Source organism: Halichoerus grypus, chromosome 7 (assembly GCF_964656455.1).
Source record: "Halichoerus grypus chromosome 7, mHalGry1.hap1.1, whole genome shotgun sequence".
In the NCBI taxonomy this organism is placed as follows: Eukaryota; Metazoa; Chordata; class Mammalia; order Carnivora; family Phocidae; genus Halichoerus; species Halichoerus grypus.
The window spans coordinates 26902282-26923482 of NC_135718.1; the positions used below are offsets into that span (position 1 = coordinate 26902282).

Consider the following 21201-nt stretch of genomic DNA (forward strand, 5'->3'; position numbering starts at 1 on the left):
GCTTTTTCTTGTATAAGTCTTCAAAATCTGTTGTGTATTTCAAATGCCCAGTAGCTACAATGTGACTAGCAGGATGTGTTGGACAGCATGTCTGGACTTCAGCAGGGTTTTCTTAGCTCTCCCTTCAGATCGGTGCCCTTGTGAATGGAATGGGTGGTGTGGGGGAAGGACTCCTGGGTGACCCTGGAGAATCCATTTGCACTTGTGTGGTAACTAGTAAGAAGCCTTAGGTTTTGCCATTTCCTGATAACATCACTGGTAGTTATGGATTCAGGATCTAGAGGACTGCAGCCTCCCCAAATGTCTAAAATACCAGCTCACTGTCGGGACCGGGTTCCTACCCTGTGGGAGGAGGACCTGGGCTAAGGAAAGTGCCAAGTTCCAGGGCTGCGGTTTCATGGGGCCCTGGGAGGTGGCCTGTGGAAAGGAGGCATCACCCAAGGAGAGGAGGGTTTCTAGAGAGGGAAGGCCACCCAAGTGGATGCTTCTTGAGGGCAGAGGCACTACTAGGTAGATTCCTGGAAGGCGGAAGCTCTTCTTGGGGCCTTCGCCGCCCCGCAGCCGGCCTCACATGCCAGACGAATGAATGCATGTGCTTCCACCCGGCGCTCCCGGCGGCCCTGCCGATGGGGGAGGGGGTCTGCTCCCTGGCCTGGCCCGCACCCCGCAGCGGCTCCAGGGCCGCGGGTGTGAGGGGCGGGCCCAGGTCTTGGCCCGCGCCGCCCCATGTGACCCGGTCCGACATGGTGTCGCCTCCTCCCGGGGCGGAGGTGGCGGCGGCTCGGCTGTGTTTCGGGCCGGGCCTGCGGCCGCTCATGAGCAGCCAGGGCCACCCGGGGCCGCCCGGGAACAGCGGGCCGGGCGAGGGCGAGGGCGAGGGCGGGGAGGCGAGGAAACTGCAGGGAGGGAGGGTCGCGAGGGGGAAGCGAAGAAAGGGGAAGGGGAAGGGAAAAGCGGGAGCAGGACAGGGCGGAAGAGGAAGCGGGGCGGAAGGGAAGCCGGGGCTGCAGAAAGCGAAGGAGGCAGCGGGGCTGGGGGCCGAGGCGGGAGCCAGGGCAGGCCCAGGGGAGGAAGGAGAGGGAGGCGGAAGCGTGGAGGAAGGGGCGAGAAGGATCGTGCTGGGAGATGAGGGGAGCGCAGGGGCGGGGAAGGAGGCCAGAGGAAGAGGTGCTGGGAAAAAGGAGGAATGGAGGGTCAGGCCTGGGCGGCGGGAGGACGCGAGGCCGGGGAGAGCGCAGGGACGAGGGGGTCAGGCGTGGGGCTGCATCGCGGGGGCTGGGGCGGCGGGGGTGGCCATGGCGGTAGCGGCCGAGGAGGAGGCGGCGGCCCGGGAGCCGGCCGGCCGCCCCGCTGCGGGGCCGGCGCTCTTGCGCCTGCCGGAGGAGCTGCTGCTGCTCATCTGCTCCTACCTGGACATGCGGGCCCTCGGCCGCCTGGCGCAGGTGTGCCGCTGGCTGCGGCGCTTCACCAGCTGCGACCTGCTCTGGCGCCGGATAGCCCGGGCCTCGCTCAACTCCGGCTTCACGCGGCTCGGCACCGACCTGTAAGCGCCCGCTCACCCGCCCGCTCCCCGCCCCGGGCCGGCCCGCGTCCCGGGAAAGGGCGGGGCGCCGCGGCCTGGTCGGCCCGGGGTTGTGTCGCACCCCGAATGCGAGGCCCAGACCCGGCCTCGGCGGGGACCCCTCCCCGAGCGCCCCTCTCCTGTCGGAGGTCCCCCTCCGAGAAAGCCTCCCATGAGCATCCCTCAGTCGGTACCCTCCTTGGGCGGCTTCTCACAATTACCCATCTTAAGCACTGCCTTCAGCTTGTAATTGTGTCTTCCCTCGCAGACGGTGACTGGCCAGGTGCCTCACCCCCCAGGAGCCAGGGTGGTCTGAGGCTTCGGACGCCTCCTCCGGTCCAGGTGTAGGACCCAAAGCCACTATGTAGTCTATCAGAACGTTTTTATGGGTATTCATCCGCTCACCCTCTTCTGAAGGTTGTTAGGCTGCAGGGCTCAGGTAAAATCGAATATGGACAAAAGGGCTCAGACCTGAAAAGAAGGCTCCTGGTCCAAGTGTCAACCGTAGTTTGACTTGATCCAGGCAGAACGACACAAAAAAGGGTGCCTGCTTATGGCAGGGGACTGGATTAGGTCTAGGTGGCATAGAAGGGCGTGGTATTGCAGTTTGGCCTGTTTTGGGTAGGATCTGAGACCTGTGCATGGAAAACGGACTTGAACGATTTGAGCTGTTAAATAGGAAGGGGGGAAAAAAAAGAATTGGGTGAGTAAAAGCTTTTAGATGGCACCTAAAATTCCATCCAATTTGGGTTTTAAAAGTAATTCTAAAACAGTATAACAACATTAAAGAGTTTTTTAAAACATAAAACGCTATAATACCATTACCTTTAGACAACTATTCACTATTTAAAATTACTTTTCAGTTGTATAATTTTTCCCCCTTCCCAGTTGCTGTTTTACTGATCCTGACAGAATAGGTGCATAATAAATGTTTGTAAACTCTACCATAATGAGATTAAAAACATTCTTCTAATATTAAACTTTCATGTTGTGTCTAGATTTTTGCTATTATGGATAACAGTGAAACAAAGCATTTTTGGGTAACAGCTTTTGAGATATGTCACATACCACATATATGCCTTTTTATTTTTATTTTTTTGAGTGATTTTCTTTTTAAAATTTTTTATTAACATAATGTATTATTTGTTTCAGGGGTACAGGTCTGTGATTCATCAGTCTTACACAATTCACAGCGCTCACCATAGCACATACCCTCCCCAGTGTCCATCACCAGCTACCCCATCCCTCCCACCCCCCCCTCCACTCCAGCAACCCTCAGTTTGTTTCCTGAGATTAAGAGTCTCTTATGGTTTGTTTCCCCCTCCGGTTTTGTCTTGTTTCATTTTTCCCTCCCTTCCCCTATGATCCTCTGTCTTGTTTCTCAAATTCGTCGTATCAGTGAGATCAACATACGCCTTTTTAAATTAGTTCCTTAGGATAAATGCTCAAGATTGGCATTATTGGATCAAAGGTTATGGTTTGTAAAATTGTACTAAGTTACTGTGGCACCAGCAAAGAATGATTAAGCCAGTTGCATATGAAAATTTAAAAATCTGTTTTAGTTGGGCATATGATTGTATCCCAAAGTTTTATTTTTTTGCCTTTTTTTTTTTTTTACTACTGACCCCAATAAATATTTTCCCATGTGTTTGTTTCACCTGTGAGATTGTCTATACCTAGTCTTTGCCCATTTATTATTGGGATTTTGATATTTTTCTCATATATTTGGAATCCTGTGGGTCATAGATATTAGGGTCTCATCTGTCATCTTTGATGCAAATATTTTCCCCAGTCCTTTTTACTTTACTGTTTTTAGCCTATAGAAGTTTTACATTTAAATATATCAGAATCTGTCATTCTTTTGTGATTTTTTTTCTTTTTTTACCCCAAAACTGAGAAATTTACAATTTCTCCACAGACCTGATGAATCTTCTTTTTGATATTCTGCTGGTTTTCTTATATTTGATTTTTTAAAATAACACTTCATCAATATCGGTTTTGTTCTGGTGCAAGGGTGAATTTAACTTTTTTTTTTTCCTAAGTGGCTACCTAGTTATCACTGTACCTTTTGTTAAATAATTCTTCTCTTTCCCTTTGTTTTAGAAAGCTTATGTTGCCAATTATTAAGTTTATGTGTGTGTACAGACACACACACGTATGTATGTACATCTGAACTCCATTTTGTTCCATAGATATATTTTTCCATTTTTCTACTGTTTTAAATATTGTTTTTTGGTAGAGTCTGGTATCGATTAGGGTTAGATTTATCCTTGTGTGTGTGTCAGGTCTCCACTCCCATTCAACTCCCCAGCAGAAAAAGATACTGTGCCTTTTCAAAAGTTTCTGTGGTTTTCACTGTAAAGTTTCTCTCTCTATATATAGTCAAATTTATTCCTAAGTATTCCTGTATGTGTTATGCATTTTGTTTTTATTGTGAATGCAGTCTCTTTTTCAGTATGTTTTTCAGCTGGGTGTTACTAATGGTGATGTACAAGATTACTATAAGCTTTTGTAAATTTTGAACCTGATTATTTTGCTTAACTTATATTCTAGTATGATTTTGTCTAGTTATCTAGTCAGGTTTGTTATCTAGTATGATGATAATGATTCTTTGGGATCTTTTGGCATGCAGTCTTGTTACCTTCATTTCTTATAAGAAAAATTCTTTCAAAGGACCTATCAGTTGACCTTTAAGGGAAGTTGGCTAAAGTGACTGAAACCCAAGCCAGCTAAGGCAAAGCTTGGCTTTCTTTCCTTATAGAAATTGAATGAATGAATTGATGTTTATTTTTCTTTCCTTTTCAAATGCTCTAAAAGAGAGATAATGGGAATGAGTGTTCGTTCTGTGAGCAAAAACAACAAAATGAAAATGAGTTTGTAGTATAAAGTGCTTTGAGACTGTTAAGTGATACGGCTTTATTATTTATTAGCCATGTGTGTTTTGATTTCTTGCCCATGTCCTAGGATGGGCTATCTCCGACCTTCTAGGGAAGTTGTTTTATCACAGCACTTGATAAAGAGCAGGGTCACTGCTCATGTTTTCTGAGTTGAGGGGAGAAGTTATGCGTGTTACAGCAGGTGGAGAGAATGTTTACCAGTGTGGTCTGTTTCTGGACAGCTGCAGAGACGTGATAAGCCACCAAGAGAGGTGGTTGTCATCCCTGGAGGGAGACAGCATACACCCCAGTCCTCGTAGGGCATCAGAGAGCCTGGGCCCAAAGTATGAGACTGTGGCTGCTCGGATAGTGGCAGGGCTGTAGTGTATGGTTTGGGCTGCAGACTGGACAGTGGGATGTTTTTATGAGCACAACACAAAAGTTCATTTTATCAGAAGTTATACAGCCTCACTGGACCTGAGTTTTATCATCTATAAAGAGTGGGAAAGACCTACCCAGTAAAATGAGGCTTAAATGTGCAAATGTGTACAGAGTTAAGCACATAGTAGGCACTCAATAGATTGTTGTAAAATGGAACTTTTTAATTGCTTGGCTTGTCTAGTCAGTTTGTATTTAGCAAAAGAGATGGTTTGAATTGGAGGTGCTGCCGAAAGACAGGAGGTGGGGGAAAACACACACACACACAGAGCGCTTAGTTTCTCTCACCTGTCCTGAATGCTTTTGGAAGCATGACAACAGAACCTGTGGGTCTAGGATCTGCACTCCCTGCTATAAGATCCTCTTGATTCTCAAAAACACGAACTGCTAAGGTTTACTGACCTTCCGGCCCAGGGCAAGTCCCTTTCAGTTTGGCTGTTCCTAACTGATCATAGCTTTGTTGAGTAAGATGAACTGCTTTGGTTCCTTGTGATTTGTTAATGGTCTTATACTTGTGCTTGAAGGCATTTTGGCCACTTTTAAAACCACAAACAAATAACTTGCTTCCCTTTAGGCCTCTGGCCCAAACAGTGAACATGGGTAGGTATCTGAGCTTTAAAAAAAAAAAAAAAAAAAAAAGTGCACACAAAGACAGTTTGAGTCAGTCATCTGGTTTAAAATCAGTTTTCTTTGAAGGTTTTATGAAGCCTGGGGGGAATAGAAATATCCTTAATATAAAAATCAAGGAAATGTTTCATATAGCGGTCTTTTAAGTTTTCCCTGAAGAGTAGGGGGGAAACTAACATGGTTCAGTCTTCAAGAACAAAACAGTGAAATTTAACCCTCCCAGTTTATAATGAAGGCTAAATGCAAGAAGTAGACAGACAATATGACAGGTGGAAGAGCAGAGGTGCTATCTGTAAGTTCTAATACTGGAAATGAACAAGGGCAAAGAACAGAATACAGTATACCTGTATATATAATCTAAGGGTTTTTTTAAAGATACTTTTGCCAGTCTCATGTTAATTCCTCCCAAATTAAGTCCTGTGTTTTCAAACTTGAATTTTATTTTAACCATCCTTTGAGCAATACCTGGGTGCTCCTTTGCATTTACTTGTGGTAGATTTGCCTAGAATTAACAATAGGTGTTTAGGAAGTAAGGCTCTGAGGTGTTTGCCCTGGCATGTACATTCATTCCTCAGCCAGGGTCTTGCAGGCTTGGAGCTCTTTGAGGCTGGGGAGCAGGGTATCTATTTCAGTGATGATTAACGTCCAGAGTAGTGAGATGGACACAGATAAGCAGAGTGTGTTTGTTTGTTTTAAAATGATTATACCTAAGAGCATTTTTTTGGCCCAGAAAGCATAAAGTTTCCTTTCCTAACTCTGACCTGGAGAAGGCATTGCTGCCTGGTTGCATTTAAGGTCTGAACAGTGATTTTCAGAAAACAATTAGCAACTTAAAGTAGCTTAGGCTTTCTCCTTCGCCTTTCTGCCTTACCCAGGAAGGGCAGTCACTTACTTGTTCTCTAATTGATTGAAAAGTTTCATAGGTGGGTGTATTTCTCTTTAGCTGTTATGAAAAGGCCTTATTTTTAATCGTTTTGTGAGTTAATAAACGTTGAGTTCAATTTACAAGCTTAAAATAAATAATACACCTGTGGAAGCAGGAAATGGTCCAGTGCAGCTAGTGCCTCCAAATCCAAACTGGGAGAATGGAAGAGGCCTTTTCCTCCAAGACCGTGAGAATATAGAGCTGCTTATCTCATTTCCAGTCTTGTAAAATTTGAGTAGTAGAGGATGAATTTCCTAACATTCAAGGCAGAAACATGGAGGAAACCCAAAGTCTTCATAGTCTGTAAGATGAGCAACTCCTGTTGAGATGAGATCTCTGAAAATATTTCAGTGCTCTATACTTTGAATTTTCTGTGCTAGCACCTTCACCTTGTAAAGATAGTGAGCTGCTGAAATCAAACTGACAGTGAAGTTACTGAGGAACCATACAGATTAAAAAAAAATTTTTTTTTTGAGTGTTTGCCATAGAAAAGAATTATCTTTGTGTGATAACGTAACCTTACCTCTGGGTTGACCCTGGCATTGGACTAGTTTCTGGTTCTGACTCGTAACCGTGGAACAGGGAGTATTTATTTATTTATTTATAAATTTTTTTTTTAAGATTTTTATTTATTTTTTGGTCAGAGAGAGAGAGAACACAAGCAGAGGGAGCCAAAGACGGAGAAGCGGGCTCCCCCCTGAGAAAGGAGCCTGATGTGGGACTTGATCCCAGGACCCTGGGATCATGACCTGAGCCGAAGGCAGCCACTTAACCGACTGAGCCACCCAGGCATCCCAGAACAGGGAGTATTTCGGTAGACTCTTCTTAAGGCCAGTAAATTTTGAAAATTTAAGATGAGATAAGCTGTTTGAAAAAGTGAGGACAGTCAAGTTTTGAATTTTCAGTGAAAATTGGGATCCCCCTCACTCTGATCTACAGAAACAGATTTTGTCTAAGCTCCAGAATTTATTTCAGGTGCATCAACCATCAGACCAGGTTGGGAATCCAAAGATTTGGTTTCTTCTTCCTTTTTTTTTGGAAGATTTTATTTATTTGACAGAGAGAAAGAGAGAGAGAGTGCACAAGCAGTGGGGAGCGGCAGGCAGAGGGAGAGGGAGAAACAGGCTCCCCCGCTGAGCGGGGAGCCGGACACGGGACTCAATCCCAGGTCCTGGGATCATGACCTGAGCGGAAGGCAGACGCTTACCCAACTGAGCCACCTGGGCGCCCCAGATTTGGTTTATTCTTGAGGAAAGACTTTTCTATTCAGCAGTCTTGCTCAGATTTGAACAGAATTCAGATGAAAATCCAGTTGTAGTCAATGGAAATTAGGTGGTAGTGCTAAGTAAGAATATGTTTGTGAATTCTGAATCATGTGAACGCTTGAACTGGATCTAAAGCCAAGGATGAGACTATCTGGAGAAAGAATTTATCTTTTGTTAGAGATTTAGCTGCCTTGTGTCAGCTCTGAGTCAGTTCTCCATTAGACCCAAACCATCCTCATTGCCCTCCCTAGAAGTCTGGGCCACCCAATGGGCCGTGGGCTGCCCCTCTTTAGCCCACAATTAATTGCCAGTACATTCTTTCTTCTTCTCCTTCTTTTTGGTATTTGACATGAGCTCAAATTGCTGAGAAAGGTGACAACTGTGAAATGAAGACAGGGCTTAGAGACACCTTAAAAAATACATGCAAAGGCCACTAAATGACAAGAGCAGACCGCCAGGCTCTTTCAAAACATCGCCACGTCTGTTGACTTTCCATTCCTTGTCTGCAGCACAAAATTGGAGGTCAAAGAATCATAGGAGTTAGAGATGGAAAAGACATTTGGGGTCAGCCAGTTCATCCCTCCACCTTCATCTGCCCCTGATTCCGAATCATTCCTTACATTATATTTTCTCCCTCAGCTCTTGTACAGTTTTCACGGTCTTCACTCAACCTCGGCTGTCACCTTCGGGGAATGATGCTGGAGGCTTCATCCAGTTTCTCCTCAGCAAAGAGAGATATTGCCTCTGCCCCCAGTTGACATTCATGAACTTCTTTGTTGGTGGTCTCAGCTGAGAGACTGAAGACTAGCTGGAAGTCTCTCTGCTGCCTGGCATGGGGCTTTTCTAACAGAACTGAAGCACATTTAGTGTCTGATGATGTTGGGGAAGGGTAAAGGGCTGGGATACGGTGTAGTCATTGCTGAATTTCTTCCTAGACTTTTGTTTTTCAAGGCTCTTCACCTGAAAGGAGGTGTGTGTGTGTGTGTGTGTGTGTGTGTGTGTGTGTGTGTGTACAAGGCATGTGGTATTGGGGAGGTGGACAGTGACAAGGAGATTACACTGAGTAGGAGTTTGGTAAAAATCCAAACTTGGAAATTGGTGGGTTAAGCAAACAAAAGATCCTAGTCCTGTGAAGTAGTAGAGGACTATTTCAAGAAACGCATGTTAGGGAAGACACAGAATGGGGCGTACTGTACACAACTTTCAGCTTACAGTCAAGTTGAGGAGATCAGATGGGTGGAGGCAAGTATTTTGGACTAGGGGATGCTGTTGTTTTTGGGGTCTCTCCTTTAAGAAAGTAGGGAAAGACAAGTCTTACGTTCACTGGATGCATGGTTTGGCAGGGGGAATGGTCATTTTAAGAGGCAGCTTTGGAAGGTTACCCCCAGCTCCCCATCTTGCTCCAGCAGCTGTTGGGAGCAGTCCGAAGGGGGTATTATGTTTCTTCTGGTAACTCTGCCAAGAATGAGAGGAAATCCACAATCTGTGGGCTTTTTGGGGGGAATGGGGATGGGGTGGCAGGTGATGGGACAGGGAAATTAAATTGTTTTATAGTAAATATGTTGAGATACTTTTCCTGGAAAGCTATTTCACCAGAAAGAATGATATTTCCCCTGCTTGCGAGCTTGTAATGGGTTCTTTCTCTGCAGAGAAGGGGAAATAGTCTTCTTCCAGTACATCTTTTTCTTTCTTTCCTGTAGCTCCAACTTTGACCTCCCATGTTTCTTTATTTTTTTTTTTTTTAAAGATTTTATTTATTTATTTGAGAGAGAGAGAATGAGAGAGAACACATGAGAGGGGGGAGGGTCAGAGGGAGAAGCAGACTCCCTGCCGAGCAGGGAGCCCGATGCGGGACTCGATCCAGGGACTCCAGGATCATGACCTGAGCCGAAGGCAGTCGCTTAACCAACTGAGCCACCCAGGCGCCCTCCCATGTTTCTTTAAATTTTTTTTTAGAAAGTCCATATTGAAAAGGTGAGTCAAGATTCAGGTATAGGTGCTGTGTGAGCCTAAGAGGGTCCTCTCTTTAGAAGTGAGTTACTAAAGAAGAATCTGTCATTTATCCGGTATCTTGGCTGCAGTTTGATTTTATCATAATGGCCTCAAAACTGGAGATGTAAAAACTTTCTGGGTGGCGTCTGGTTCATGTTCTTTCCATCCCTTCATCCAGGCTGGAATGGCACCAGGGATTTTGAAGCCTGGCTACTTGGGCTGAGAACCTGTTTTAGTGATTAATATGGAAAACAGTTGCAAGATTAAAAACAATAAAAAACAACCCTGAGAAGCAGAGCAGTGTAATTATTCCTTACATTTCAGATGGGGAGCCCAGGGAAAAGTCATTTTCAAGGTATGAGAACAAAGTCCACTTGTGAAGCTGCTAGTACCTAATTCATGACTCACTGAGCAGATGGTCTGTTCACAAAAAATAGTGGCATCTTTCTTGCTGTTGTTTATGCTCAGAAACTGCTAGATCAGCCTTTCTGAAAGTTGTACTGTGGGGTTTGTGAAAAACTGATTCTGTGATCAAATGAGTGTAGGAAGTGCTGTGCTCCACATTGCCTCTCTTGGAGGTTCACAGTGCCCATTGGTAAATTAAAGACACTGAGAAGTCCTGCGATCGAGAGACCTGTTTTATTTTGTTTCAGCTAGCATTGTCTAAAGTGTTTGAGGATAAATTTTCCCCCCTGCTAATATCTTAACATCTTGGAGAACATACACGGGTCAAGTGCCCTGCAAATACAGAACTTGACCAATAGTAGGAGGAAATGAATGTGAGTGTGAACATAACCCTAAATCCTATACTCAGGGTTATGAATTGGGGTTATGCCTACTGCTTCTGAAACTTCTTTGGACAGCTTTGACATGTGGTACCACATTGAGGTAATTTATCTGCTCAAGTTCCTTCCCTCGAGCTTCTCTAGCGTAAGAATTTGGAGGCTTTGGTTGAATTCCTAAAGGTGTGGTATATTATACATTTTTAGGAAGGGACTTTGGATCTAGAAGGTAGCGTGTCTAGGCTTCTGAAAAGCTACAAGTATTGTTGGAAGTGTGACTTGCCAAAGGGAGAACTATACTTTTGAGGACTTACTTAAGCAGTTCCTAAGCAGTATCTATCAAAATACCTATTATGCTAGGCCCAGGGTTCTCCCCTTTTGTGTCTAAGACATACTTTTGTATGCTGTTAGAATTTTTGGTAGTACACGAAAGGATTAAAAGGTAAATTTTTTTAAAAAATCAAGTTTTAGAAAGTTGAAAAACCTGTATATTTATTTATTCACCATGTGGTATGTTACTGTTCTAGTAGAACTGTTTACTGCCCTGATCTTGTTCTCTTATATTCTCTCATATACCTTCCTCCGAACATACAATCTTCATCTTATTTGTAGCAAATTGGGCCAGGGGCCACATTGTGGCTCTGTGGTTTGTCTGAAGTCTTCACGAAAGTGGGTGGATCTTTAGTTGAATGAAAATCAATTCTATAAATTGTTTAAAGTTTGATGGTCCAATTATTCGGGGTTCCTGGTATACCACTGCTCTGCAGCATGCTGGCTGGGATGTACTTTTAGAAGTACTGAGAGGTTAATATTTGATCCTGTGGAATTTATGACTGTACTGGACAAACCATAAAGCTGCAAAAAGTTAACAGTGCCTCAGTTTGTGTTAGGTTCAGCCCAGGGGTTCACATGAGAGGGAGCAGACTGTTTGCAGGACTTAGGAAAGTAGAGGCATAAGCTGGATCTTGAAGAATGGGTGAATTTGACTAGTGCCCAGAAGAGGGAAGCAAGCGTTTGTCAGGGACAAGGTAGGCTGGTGCTGGCAATTTAGGAGAAGGTACGGAGGTAGGGATGAATGTAGAAGAGAGGGGCTTGGCTGGAGTTTGCTTGCATGGGGTGGGACCATGGGAGGTAAGGTCGGATGAGCAAGGTGAGGCCTTGCAAGGGTCTGCTGCCTCACCTTGTGCATGGTCCTATCATCACTGTAGGGAGCAGTCTCACTTCACTCGCTGGTGGGGCTATTCCCCTGTTTCCTGGCCAGAAGGGTAAGCAATTTAACACAATATAATGATTTTTCATTGATTGAAAAAAATCTTAATTGGGGCGCCTGGGTGGCTCAGTCAGTTGAGTGTCCGACTCTTTGATTTCAGCTCAGGTCATGATCTCAAGGTCATGGGATTGAGCCTCATGTTGGGCTCTGTCTTGGGTGTGGAGCCTGCTTAGGATTCTCTCTCTTCCTCTCTGCTCCTCCCTCACCTTCTGCTGGTTCTCTCCCTCTCGATTGTAAATAAATAAATAAATAAATAATAATAAATAAAAGTTTTTAAAAATCTTAATTATAGACCTCTGCTGCTGAGGCTGTTGGAGGATTTAGTCTGATGCAGGTGTAGACGAAGAGTGAGAGGTTTCCTTGGGCTGTGTAAATACCATGCACTGCCAGCTGCACCTCCACACTTGCCCGAGCCTTTTACCCTGGGGGTTAGCATTTTAAAGAGACCCCTCAGGAGTTCTGGCCGCTAACTGCCTCCTCCCCAGCTGGGAACTGTTGACAAGACTCTAACTAGTGATGTTTGTACCATCAAAGACTCGATTTTGTGGTTTAAGAAGAATAAAATTGACTACATTAAAAAAATACATTAAAGGGGCACCTGGATGGCTCAGTCAGTTAAGCGTCTGCCTTCGGCTCAGGTCATGATCCCCGAGTCCTGGGATCGAGCCCCACATCAGACTCCCTGCTCAGCAGGAAGCCTGCTTTTCCCTCTCCTACTCCCCCTGCTTGTGTTCCCTCTCTCGCTGTGTCTCTCTCTGTCAAATAAATAAATAAAATCTTAAAAAACAAAACAAAACATTAAAGCCAAATTCTTAGTATTGGTAGAAGGTAGGGTAGGTATAGGCAATACAAGGGACAATCTTTCTGGAAAGCAAGATCAAATAAAGAGGCAGTGTTAAAATTCCAAGCCCCGAGCATCATTTTGCATAGCCCTGTCGCCCCTCCTTAGCCCAGTGCACCCTGAGATGCCCTTGTTCTCCATTTGTGGACGGGATGCCCTCCTTTGCCGAATTCCCAAATCAGCAGGGAGTTATGCTTACGGAAGTCATGCCAGGCATGCAGGGAGGCGGCGTCCGCAGCATCAAGGGGAACCGAACTGCAAGATGGGGCAGGAAGGGAAACCGAGTCGGGATCCAGGAGTTTACTGGTCTTAGAGACCATGCACGTTTAAGTCCTCGCTGAGATACCTGCACTTCCTGCTCCTTCACCCTGAGGCATTTTTATTCAGACTTACTTGCTTTGAGTTTGGGGGGTGAGGGAGGAGAGCTGAAATGAAAGGGGACTCTAGATAACTGCCTGGATTAATTTCTGTCCCTCTGGACTCACTGGTTGCCAAGATTTGAAGGGGCCCCATAGCGTACCATGGATGCATGTTGTGTTGTTTTTGTTTGAAATAGGTCTTGCGCCCAGGAATGCAGTCAAACTGTAATAGTGACTAAGTGCCGGAAAGCTGAGAGGGAGGGGGCCCAAGTGGAAAATGAGCCTGAGGCAAGAGAAGGCAGGCTGGGAAAATGGAAGTTCCACCAGGCCCACAGGCCAGTTGGAGATTCCTCCCCACATTAACAGCCCTGTGAGAGGTTTATTTACAGGGCACTAATCATTTTGGGGGGAGCACCCCCACTTTAAACCAGCAAGTGTGTTGGAGAAACAGCCAACCAGAGAGCATTTCAAAGATGGGAACAAGGGTCCTTATTGAATTCCAAGGGGCATCTGCTCCTATCTTCTTAGGCACGTCTGCTGCCTTGTTCTACCAACCCCTTTGACTAGACTGTGACAGGTCCCAAGAGGGGGCGCGGGTACCTGTTTTCAGAGAAAGATTATTTTATTCCTTCTGATTTTTCAGGTGCTGAAGCTAATAAGAATATACGTATGATTTTGCCACCAGCTAGGGAAACTAACCATCAAAGATGATGGAGTGGACAAAAGGGATGAAAAAGCTGAGTTGTTAAGCTGCTTTTAACAAAGTGGTACTATTTCTCAAGTCAAAGCCAAAGGGAGTGGCTTTAAAAAGTCGAAATTTGATTTGAAGGGCCAGAGCCAAGTGTCGTGAGGATGGCGTTGCTTGTGGGAGAGGACGCCTGCACCTGCTGTTTGGTAGCAGCTTCTAAAGTTCAACTTTGAAAGTTTCTTGCTAATCAGGCCCGCAGGGCAGTGCTTTGACCCTTAGTAAAGTGTCAGCAAAGGGCAGTTAAGTGATCAGAGAGATGAGAGAAGTGTTGTCCTTAACCCAGTTCAGGAAATATGTTGATTCTTTCCCCCATGCTTCCTTCCTGCTGTGATGTAGAATATTCAATTTTTGTTCACCTCCACCTCTTAGCTTGGACCTAACTCCAGAGGAAAGGTGAGCTACGGAGGATGCCTTCTTTTATACCTGGGAGGGATTTGCAGATAAGATTTGACACGGAGTCTAATCTTTCTCATTAAGAGTTCAGTTCTTTGGTCCATCCTGTTAACTGTCTTTTGCTGTGCTTAGTTCTCTCTCCATCTGGTAGCGAGGCTTGCTCTCTATCAGTGTGAAACCGGGGACCGCATTCACCCAGTGGACGAATCAGTAATATATTTTAGCTTTAATGTGTATACACCCAAATCCTTATCATTCAGCCTGAAAGAGGACTAATGTTTGACATTAGAACAATTTCTAATAATTGTAGTTAAATTAGAAGAAAAATGAATGGTTATTGGATTAGCTTCAGGGATGACACCATTAATCGATATTAACTATTACCTGTATTTATATTTATGTAAGAAGAATGAACCTTTTTTGTACTTACACTGTACTTTAGAGAAGTCAGGTAACCAGAATTTTATAATTAGTAAGAGGCAGAACTGGGATTCAGATCCCAGTTTCCTAAATGTGCATTCTGGGCTTTTCCCACAACTTCATTGAATTTACTATGTAGTTAAAGGTAAATCGAGAGACCTATCAACAATTATGTGAGAGAGATATGTAGAAATGTGTAAGATCTATAAACTCACTTCCAAAGCACCATCTATTTACTTCTTCTGATGTGTTTATGGAGATGTAATTTTATGTAGCATCTCTTCACTTCTATCTTTATAAATTTGATTTCATTTTAAAATTACCATTGCTTGCTACGGTCATTTCCAAAATGTTTGGCAGTTCCACATTTGTCATTTCTAGTGGCAGTGTATTACATTGCATGAGTATACTGTTCTCCCCCACAGACAAACATTTGGGCTATTTCCAGGTTTTAGCTCAAATATATCGCCGCAACTATAAATATCTTTGTAAAAATATGTATTTTTCTTTTGAATTATTTCTTTGTGATTTAGTGCCGAAAATGGGAGTGCTGGGTCAGAAGCTGTCATATAACAATTCTCGACAGAATTCCTTCCTGAGAGACTGTACCAGTGTGCTACCTGCGATATAGAACCAAACACAAACCTGGCTATGAAACCAAAGCCAATTTCTGTTTTTTTCCACCTAGTAATAGATGTGAGGTGGCACTTTAATAATTGTTTTAGTGTGCATGTCTGTATTAATGTTGTGGGATGTTTCCCCAGTGTTTAGTTATGTGGACACCGTGTGACTGTTCTTATCTGCTGTTGGTTGTAGATAAGGGGGTATTGGAGACAGGGTGTTATTCTGGTAGATTTCTATCAGTCCCTTAAAAGTTTTAGAGGTAAAACTTGTACCTATAGTATTGTTAATTTTCCCCTGCTGTTTACTCTGTTTTCATTTTAATCTCTTTTTTCTTCTGTGCAGCATTTAAAATTGAAACACTTTAAAATCTTCTAGTCAAAAAAATATTTTGAATTCACTCTCATTTTGGGGATTTATTATATTGGGTTATGAGATATCGTCTAAATCAGTTTTTTTCTCCATTGATACCCAGTTTTGTTACCAGCATTAATAATAATTTATTATTTTAATGAGTATTTTCCTCTTCACCAAAATATTACAGTGTAGAGAAATTGGAAAATACATAAAAACACAAAGAAAATAAAAACACACGAAGTTGGCTATCCACAGTTAACTATTTTGTTTTTTTACTTTTAATTGTTCATTTTATAAATATTGCATTGGTCTGACCATTCCTTCACTGTCTTATAGCGTCCCCAATAAGTGAGGGGGGGTGGGACCTAGTTTACTATTTTAGAGTATTTACTTCCCATGTTCTTTCTAGGCATGTATATTCCTCTTCCCTCCCTTCTTCCTCATAAACTTGGGAACATGCTACATAAACCCAACAACATAATGAAGTAGTGATTTCTTTCCTTACTTTAAAATTTTACTTTGTTTGTTATATATTAAGTTCATATCAGTTTGGGTCATTTCTGGCTTTCTCTTTTTAAATTGAAGTATCAGCTAGTTTGCTTATCGCTTATTTCCAAGGTCTTCTAATTGGATAAAATACAGGAAGTGTAATTGCACTATCAACAAACACATTGATACTTAATATGCATAGGCATTGGGTAAATGGAAAACAGTTCCTGGCACATCATAAACACCATATTAAATGTTAAATAAATTATCTTTTGAATTATGACCCAGAGAGATTAAAACATTCTACATCATTTTAAAAATAGTATTCAGTTGGGTTAACTAAACTCTACTCACTATGTTGAAAGGTTTTCCATAGTAAAATTGAAATAAAAATGTATTTTGGGGGCACCTGGCTGGCTCAGTCAGTAGAACATGTGATCCTTGATCTCAGGGTCGTGAGTTCAAGCCCCACATTGGGCATGGAGCCTACTTAAGAAAAAAAAAAATCTATTTTGGGTTGATCTTCTAGCCAGAAAATTAAAATAAGAAACCCCTTCCTGAACATTCACTCTCTTTAATGTGTTTCAGAAGATTGACAAGAAGTCATGGATATGTAAAAATTTTTTAAGTGTCCACATGGATAAAATGCTGTAAAAAGAATAATAAATTGGAACAAAATTGACAATACAGATTATATAAAGAGGCTTTACACACTCACAAGAAAAAGACCAAAGTCCTCATAGGAACAGGGACAAAGGGTATGAACAAGCATTTCCCAGAAGAAATGCTAATGGCTTTCAAACATATGACCAGATATTCAGTCTTATCCATAATTAGAAAAAATACTGTACACATTTAAACAACAGGGAGGAAACTTTTTTTTAATAAAGATTTTATTTATTTCTTTAACTGACACAGAGAGAGAGCTAGAGAAAGAACACAAGCAGGGGGAGTGGGAGAGGGAGAAGCAGGCTTCCCACCAAGCAGGGAGCCCGGTAGGGGGCTCGATCCCAGGACCCTGGAACCATGACCCAAGCTGAAGGTAGCCACTTAACCAACTGAGCCACCCAGGTGCCCCAGGAAGGAAACTTTTTAAAAAAGATTTTTATTTATTAGAGAGAGAGAGTGAGTGGAGGGAAGGGCAGAGGGAGAGAATCTTCAAGCAGACTGCCCACTGAGCGCAGAGCCTGACACACGACTCGATCCCACAACCCTGAGATCATGACCTGAGCCGAAGGCAGACACTTAACCGACTGAGCCACCCAGGCGCCCCTAAAACCATCCTTTCTAACCTGTATCTGTTGTAATCTTGAAAGCAGGACTTGATTGCTGCCTTTTAGCAAAGGGTAGTAAATGTGAAGGTATAGCAGAGACTGGAAGAAATGCATGTCTCTCTTTTTTTCTCAATAGACCTGGTAGTTATTACTCTGTTCCAAGCAGTGTACCTTTATTGTCCAATGGAGCAGGCCAGGGAAACACAGGGGAGCTATGGGGCTTAAGGTGAAGTTTTCAAATTCTTGCCCATAATTTCAAAATTCTGTCCAAAGGTGCATTTTCAGAGGGGCTTTGTGGTCTTCTCCCTGTCCCCTACCACTCCAACCCAGTCACAAACTATGCCATTCCTGTTGCTGGTGTGCTCCCTTCTCTCTTACTGCTCTAACTTTCCTCACCCAGAAAGTACTATTGACACTCCCAACATTTTCTTAATTGAAAAATTCAAAACAGAAAAGTTGAATGAAATGTACCATGAACACTCATGTGCCCACAACCTAGATTCTATAGTTAACATTTCACTGTATTTGCTTTATCATGCATTTCAAAGTGAGTTGTGGATATCAGTACACTTCACTTGTAAACACTTCAGCATGCATGCATATATGCATATAATTGGTATATATTAGTTTATGGACTTTTTTGTTTAAGAAAAATTTCTATACAGTGAAATGCTCAAATCTTAAGTATATCATTTGGTGCATTTTTTTTTTCCATTTGGTACATTTTTTTTCATTTGATGCATTTTTGACTAATGCATACATACCCGTGTAACCCAAATCCCCTTAAGATTTAGATATAGAATGTTACTCCAGAAAGTTTCTGCATGTTCCTTCCCAGTCAATCCCCTTCCCAGTGATAGGATTCCCAGTGGTAATCACTGTTCTGATTCTACCATTATAGATTAGTTCTCCTTCTCAAACTTCACATGAACAGAATCATACAACGTGAACTCTTGTGTAACGTTTCTTTCTTTCTTTCTTTCTTTCTTTCTTTCTTTCTTTTTTTTAAGGATTTATTTATTTATTTGACAGAGAGAGAGAGAGAGAGAGCACAAGTAGGCAGAGCAACAGGCAGAGGAAGAGGGAGAAGCAGGCTCTCCCCTGAGCAGGGAGCCTGATGCGGGGCTCGATCCCAGGACCCTGGGATCATGACCTGAGCCGAAGGCAGCCGCTCAACCAACTGAGCCACCCAGGCGCCCCATGCGTAACGTTTCTTTCATTCAGCATAATGTTTTTGAGATTCACCCGCATTACTGTGTATATCAGTAGTTGTTTCCTTTTTATTGCCGAGTAGCATTTCATTGGATAAATATATACCAAAAGGGTGTATGCCCATTCTCCTCTTGATGGCTGCCTGGGCTGTTTTCAACTTTTGGCTGTTAATGACTGAAGTTCCTATGAACATTCTTGTGCAAGTCTGTTTGTGGACATATGCTTTCTCTTGGGTAATTGCTAAGTCATAGAGTAGGTATATGTTTAGATTTATAATAAACTTCCAGACATTTTTCCAAATTGGGTGTACCATTTTGCTTTCCCACCAAGATTGTAACAGAGTTTTTACTGGCCTTCAAAAAATATATATTCATATACATATGTATATAATTGTGTGTGTGTATATATATTTGTGCATATAATTGAGTGTTATATATTAGTTTATATATATACACACACAATTACAGGTATAAAATTACATACATACATATATAAATGCATGTATAATATATACATATGCATACAATTATACATATGTATTTATAATTTCTTCATATTTTCTGGATATAAGCCATTTGTCAAGTATACATTTTGTGAACATTTTCCCCCAGACTGTGGTATGTGTATTAATTTTGGTGAGCAAAAATTTAAAATTTTGGTAACGTCTCATTTATTAGACTTTTCTTTTATGCTATTGCCTTTTGTGTTTTAAGAGACCTTTGCTTAGCCCCCAAGTTGCAGAGATATTTTGATATATTTTCTTCTATCAGCTTTATAGTTTTAGATGTTATGTTTAAATTTATTTTGAATTAACTTTTCTGTTTGGTATGAGGTAGGAGTCAGAGTTTGTGTTTTTCCTTAGGGATAGCCAGTGGTTCCAACTCTCTGTTATCCTTTCTCCATTAGATTGCTTTGGCATCGCTACAGACTCTGTAATGGACAGGCTGTTCTCCTTGGCTTCCTTGGTTATCCTAGGGTGGAGAGAGAAAGTTATTCCTTTCTGGTGTCCTAACCCCATCACTTATATCTAGACGTATTCTAGATACTCCTGAGTTCCGACTCTTAAGCCTGTGGAATTTTCTCTGGTTGGCAATGAGTTGTTGTGACTGGGTTATCTGTTCTGTCTGAACACAGGATGGCCAGCATCCCGGTGAAGGAACGGGTGAAGGTGTCTCAGAACTGGAGGTTGGGGCGCTGCCGAGAGGGGATCCTGCTGAAGTGGAGATGCAGGTAAGTAGCCTCTTGACTCTTAAAGCTACCTGGGACAGAAAAGCATGCTGGGAAGTAAAAAATCTGGTCCTAGCTAGAGTGGATATGTGCCTCTCCTGAGGTGTGGCAAAGGGGGCATCGGAGGGACTTTTTTTTTTTTACATTTGTAAAAATTACCAAAAAATGTACTTTAACAAATTCCACATTTTTATGATTATAAAAATAACACGTTTATTGTAGAGATTTGAAAAAATAGAAGCATTTAAAGAGGAAATAAAACTTCCGTATAATGCTACCACTCAGAGGTAACCACTGTTAATGTACCTCATCAAAAGAAATAAATGAAGCCAGCATTTCAAACCATCTTGTTTTACAGTTATTTTTCTTTAAATCTACTCCGTGGAGTTATGCCTTCACTTCCTTCACTCCATTAGCCCTCTGCCCAACTTTATTAAGAAAGCAAAATAGGACCTAAAGGCTTGGCTATAGATGTTACAGGAGGTAGAGTTCAGAACTGCGAGGAAATTTAGACAGTGGCTTTGGATTGCTAATGCCGCAAATTTTATGCTTCACCGATGCTACGTTATTTCATAGTTATCATTTGACTCCCTACCAAAGAAGTGCTCCTTGTTGATTGGTTGGAATGGATAAGGAACGTCATGGTTCCTCATTCCAGGTTGACCTGCAGACAGGCTTCTTCATCTGAAGACCCCTTCTCTCTTGCTGGTGTCCAGTTTCTGCTGCTTTCATGGGTGGTGGTTGCTGTGAGTTATGTGGGGGTCCTGGTGGTAGTAAAGAAACTACTAGGGAGAAAGACTGATTTTTATGGTAAAAAAACCTTTACCCTCTGCCTCCTGCTTTTACCTTTTAATACCAGAAAGTGGAGTTTATTTCTGTATCAAGGTTTTGTCCCTGACGTCTTTTTTGGGGATGGTTTTCAAAGCAGTTTGGCAAATAAACACACAAAGCAGTTACCAGGCTGCCCCAGGATTCTCCACTGTTCACCTGGCATGAACCTGGTTTCTTGTCCTAGGCAAATGGCTGTTTACCAGATGGCTCTAAACACATGCATTCCAACCACCCCACTTGACTGTGCCACAAACCTGTGCAAGGGGATGTTGAAGGGGGAAGTGTATAATGAGTGAGAATGTAGGCATCTATACACACTCTACACATGTTCTGTAGAATATATGCACACACTTGTAAAACCCCCCTGAGCAGAAACTCAGCTACTACAAAGGCCAAGCTGCATTTAATGGCCCGTCAAGTCAATTTGCAGAACTTTTCCACATTCCCATGACGCTTGTATTAAGGAGTGTGGGGAAGAAACACAGCCCAGTTTGCTCAGACAGGCTTGGCAGTGGGAGATGGTGTCTCTGTAAATGCGGATGAATCAGCTGTCCCTATGCTTTGCTTGGGATCTGGTAGCTCCAGAACTCCTACATAGAGTAGGACAGGCTGCTGGGATGTCTACCTTGGGAAAGGGGCTTAGTCCCCACCAGAGAGCCTGGGGTCTGGCAGAGTCTGTCTGCCTTTCTCTTC

General features: G+C 42.9%; 1 protein-coding gene across 5 annotated transcripts in view; it reads left to right on the forward strand.

Annotated features, from left to right (window-relative positions):
* Positions 1-710: 710 nt before the first annotated feature.
* Positions 711-21201, forward strand: part of FBXW4 (F-box and WD repeat domain containing 4) — an 81023-nt gene continuing 60532 nt past the window's right edge. Inside the window, exons 1-2 of one of the 5 annotated variants that reach the window (XM_078077202.1) lie at positions 711-1543; positions 19585-19680. In XM_078077202.1, coding sequence (XP_077933328.1) covers positions 744-1543; positions 19585-19680 — 896 coding nt within the window. In that variant the 5' untranslated portion in view covers positions 711-743. The remainder of the gene's footprint in view (positions 1544-19584; positions 19681-21201) is intronic. The other 4 variants (XM_078077201.1, XM_078077200.1, XM_036086061.2 and 1 more) reach the window with 4 other exon arrangements.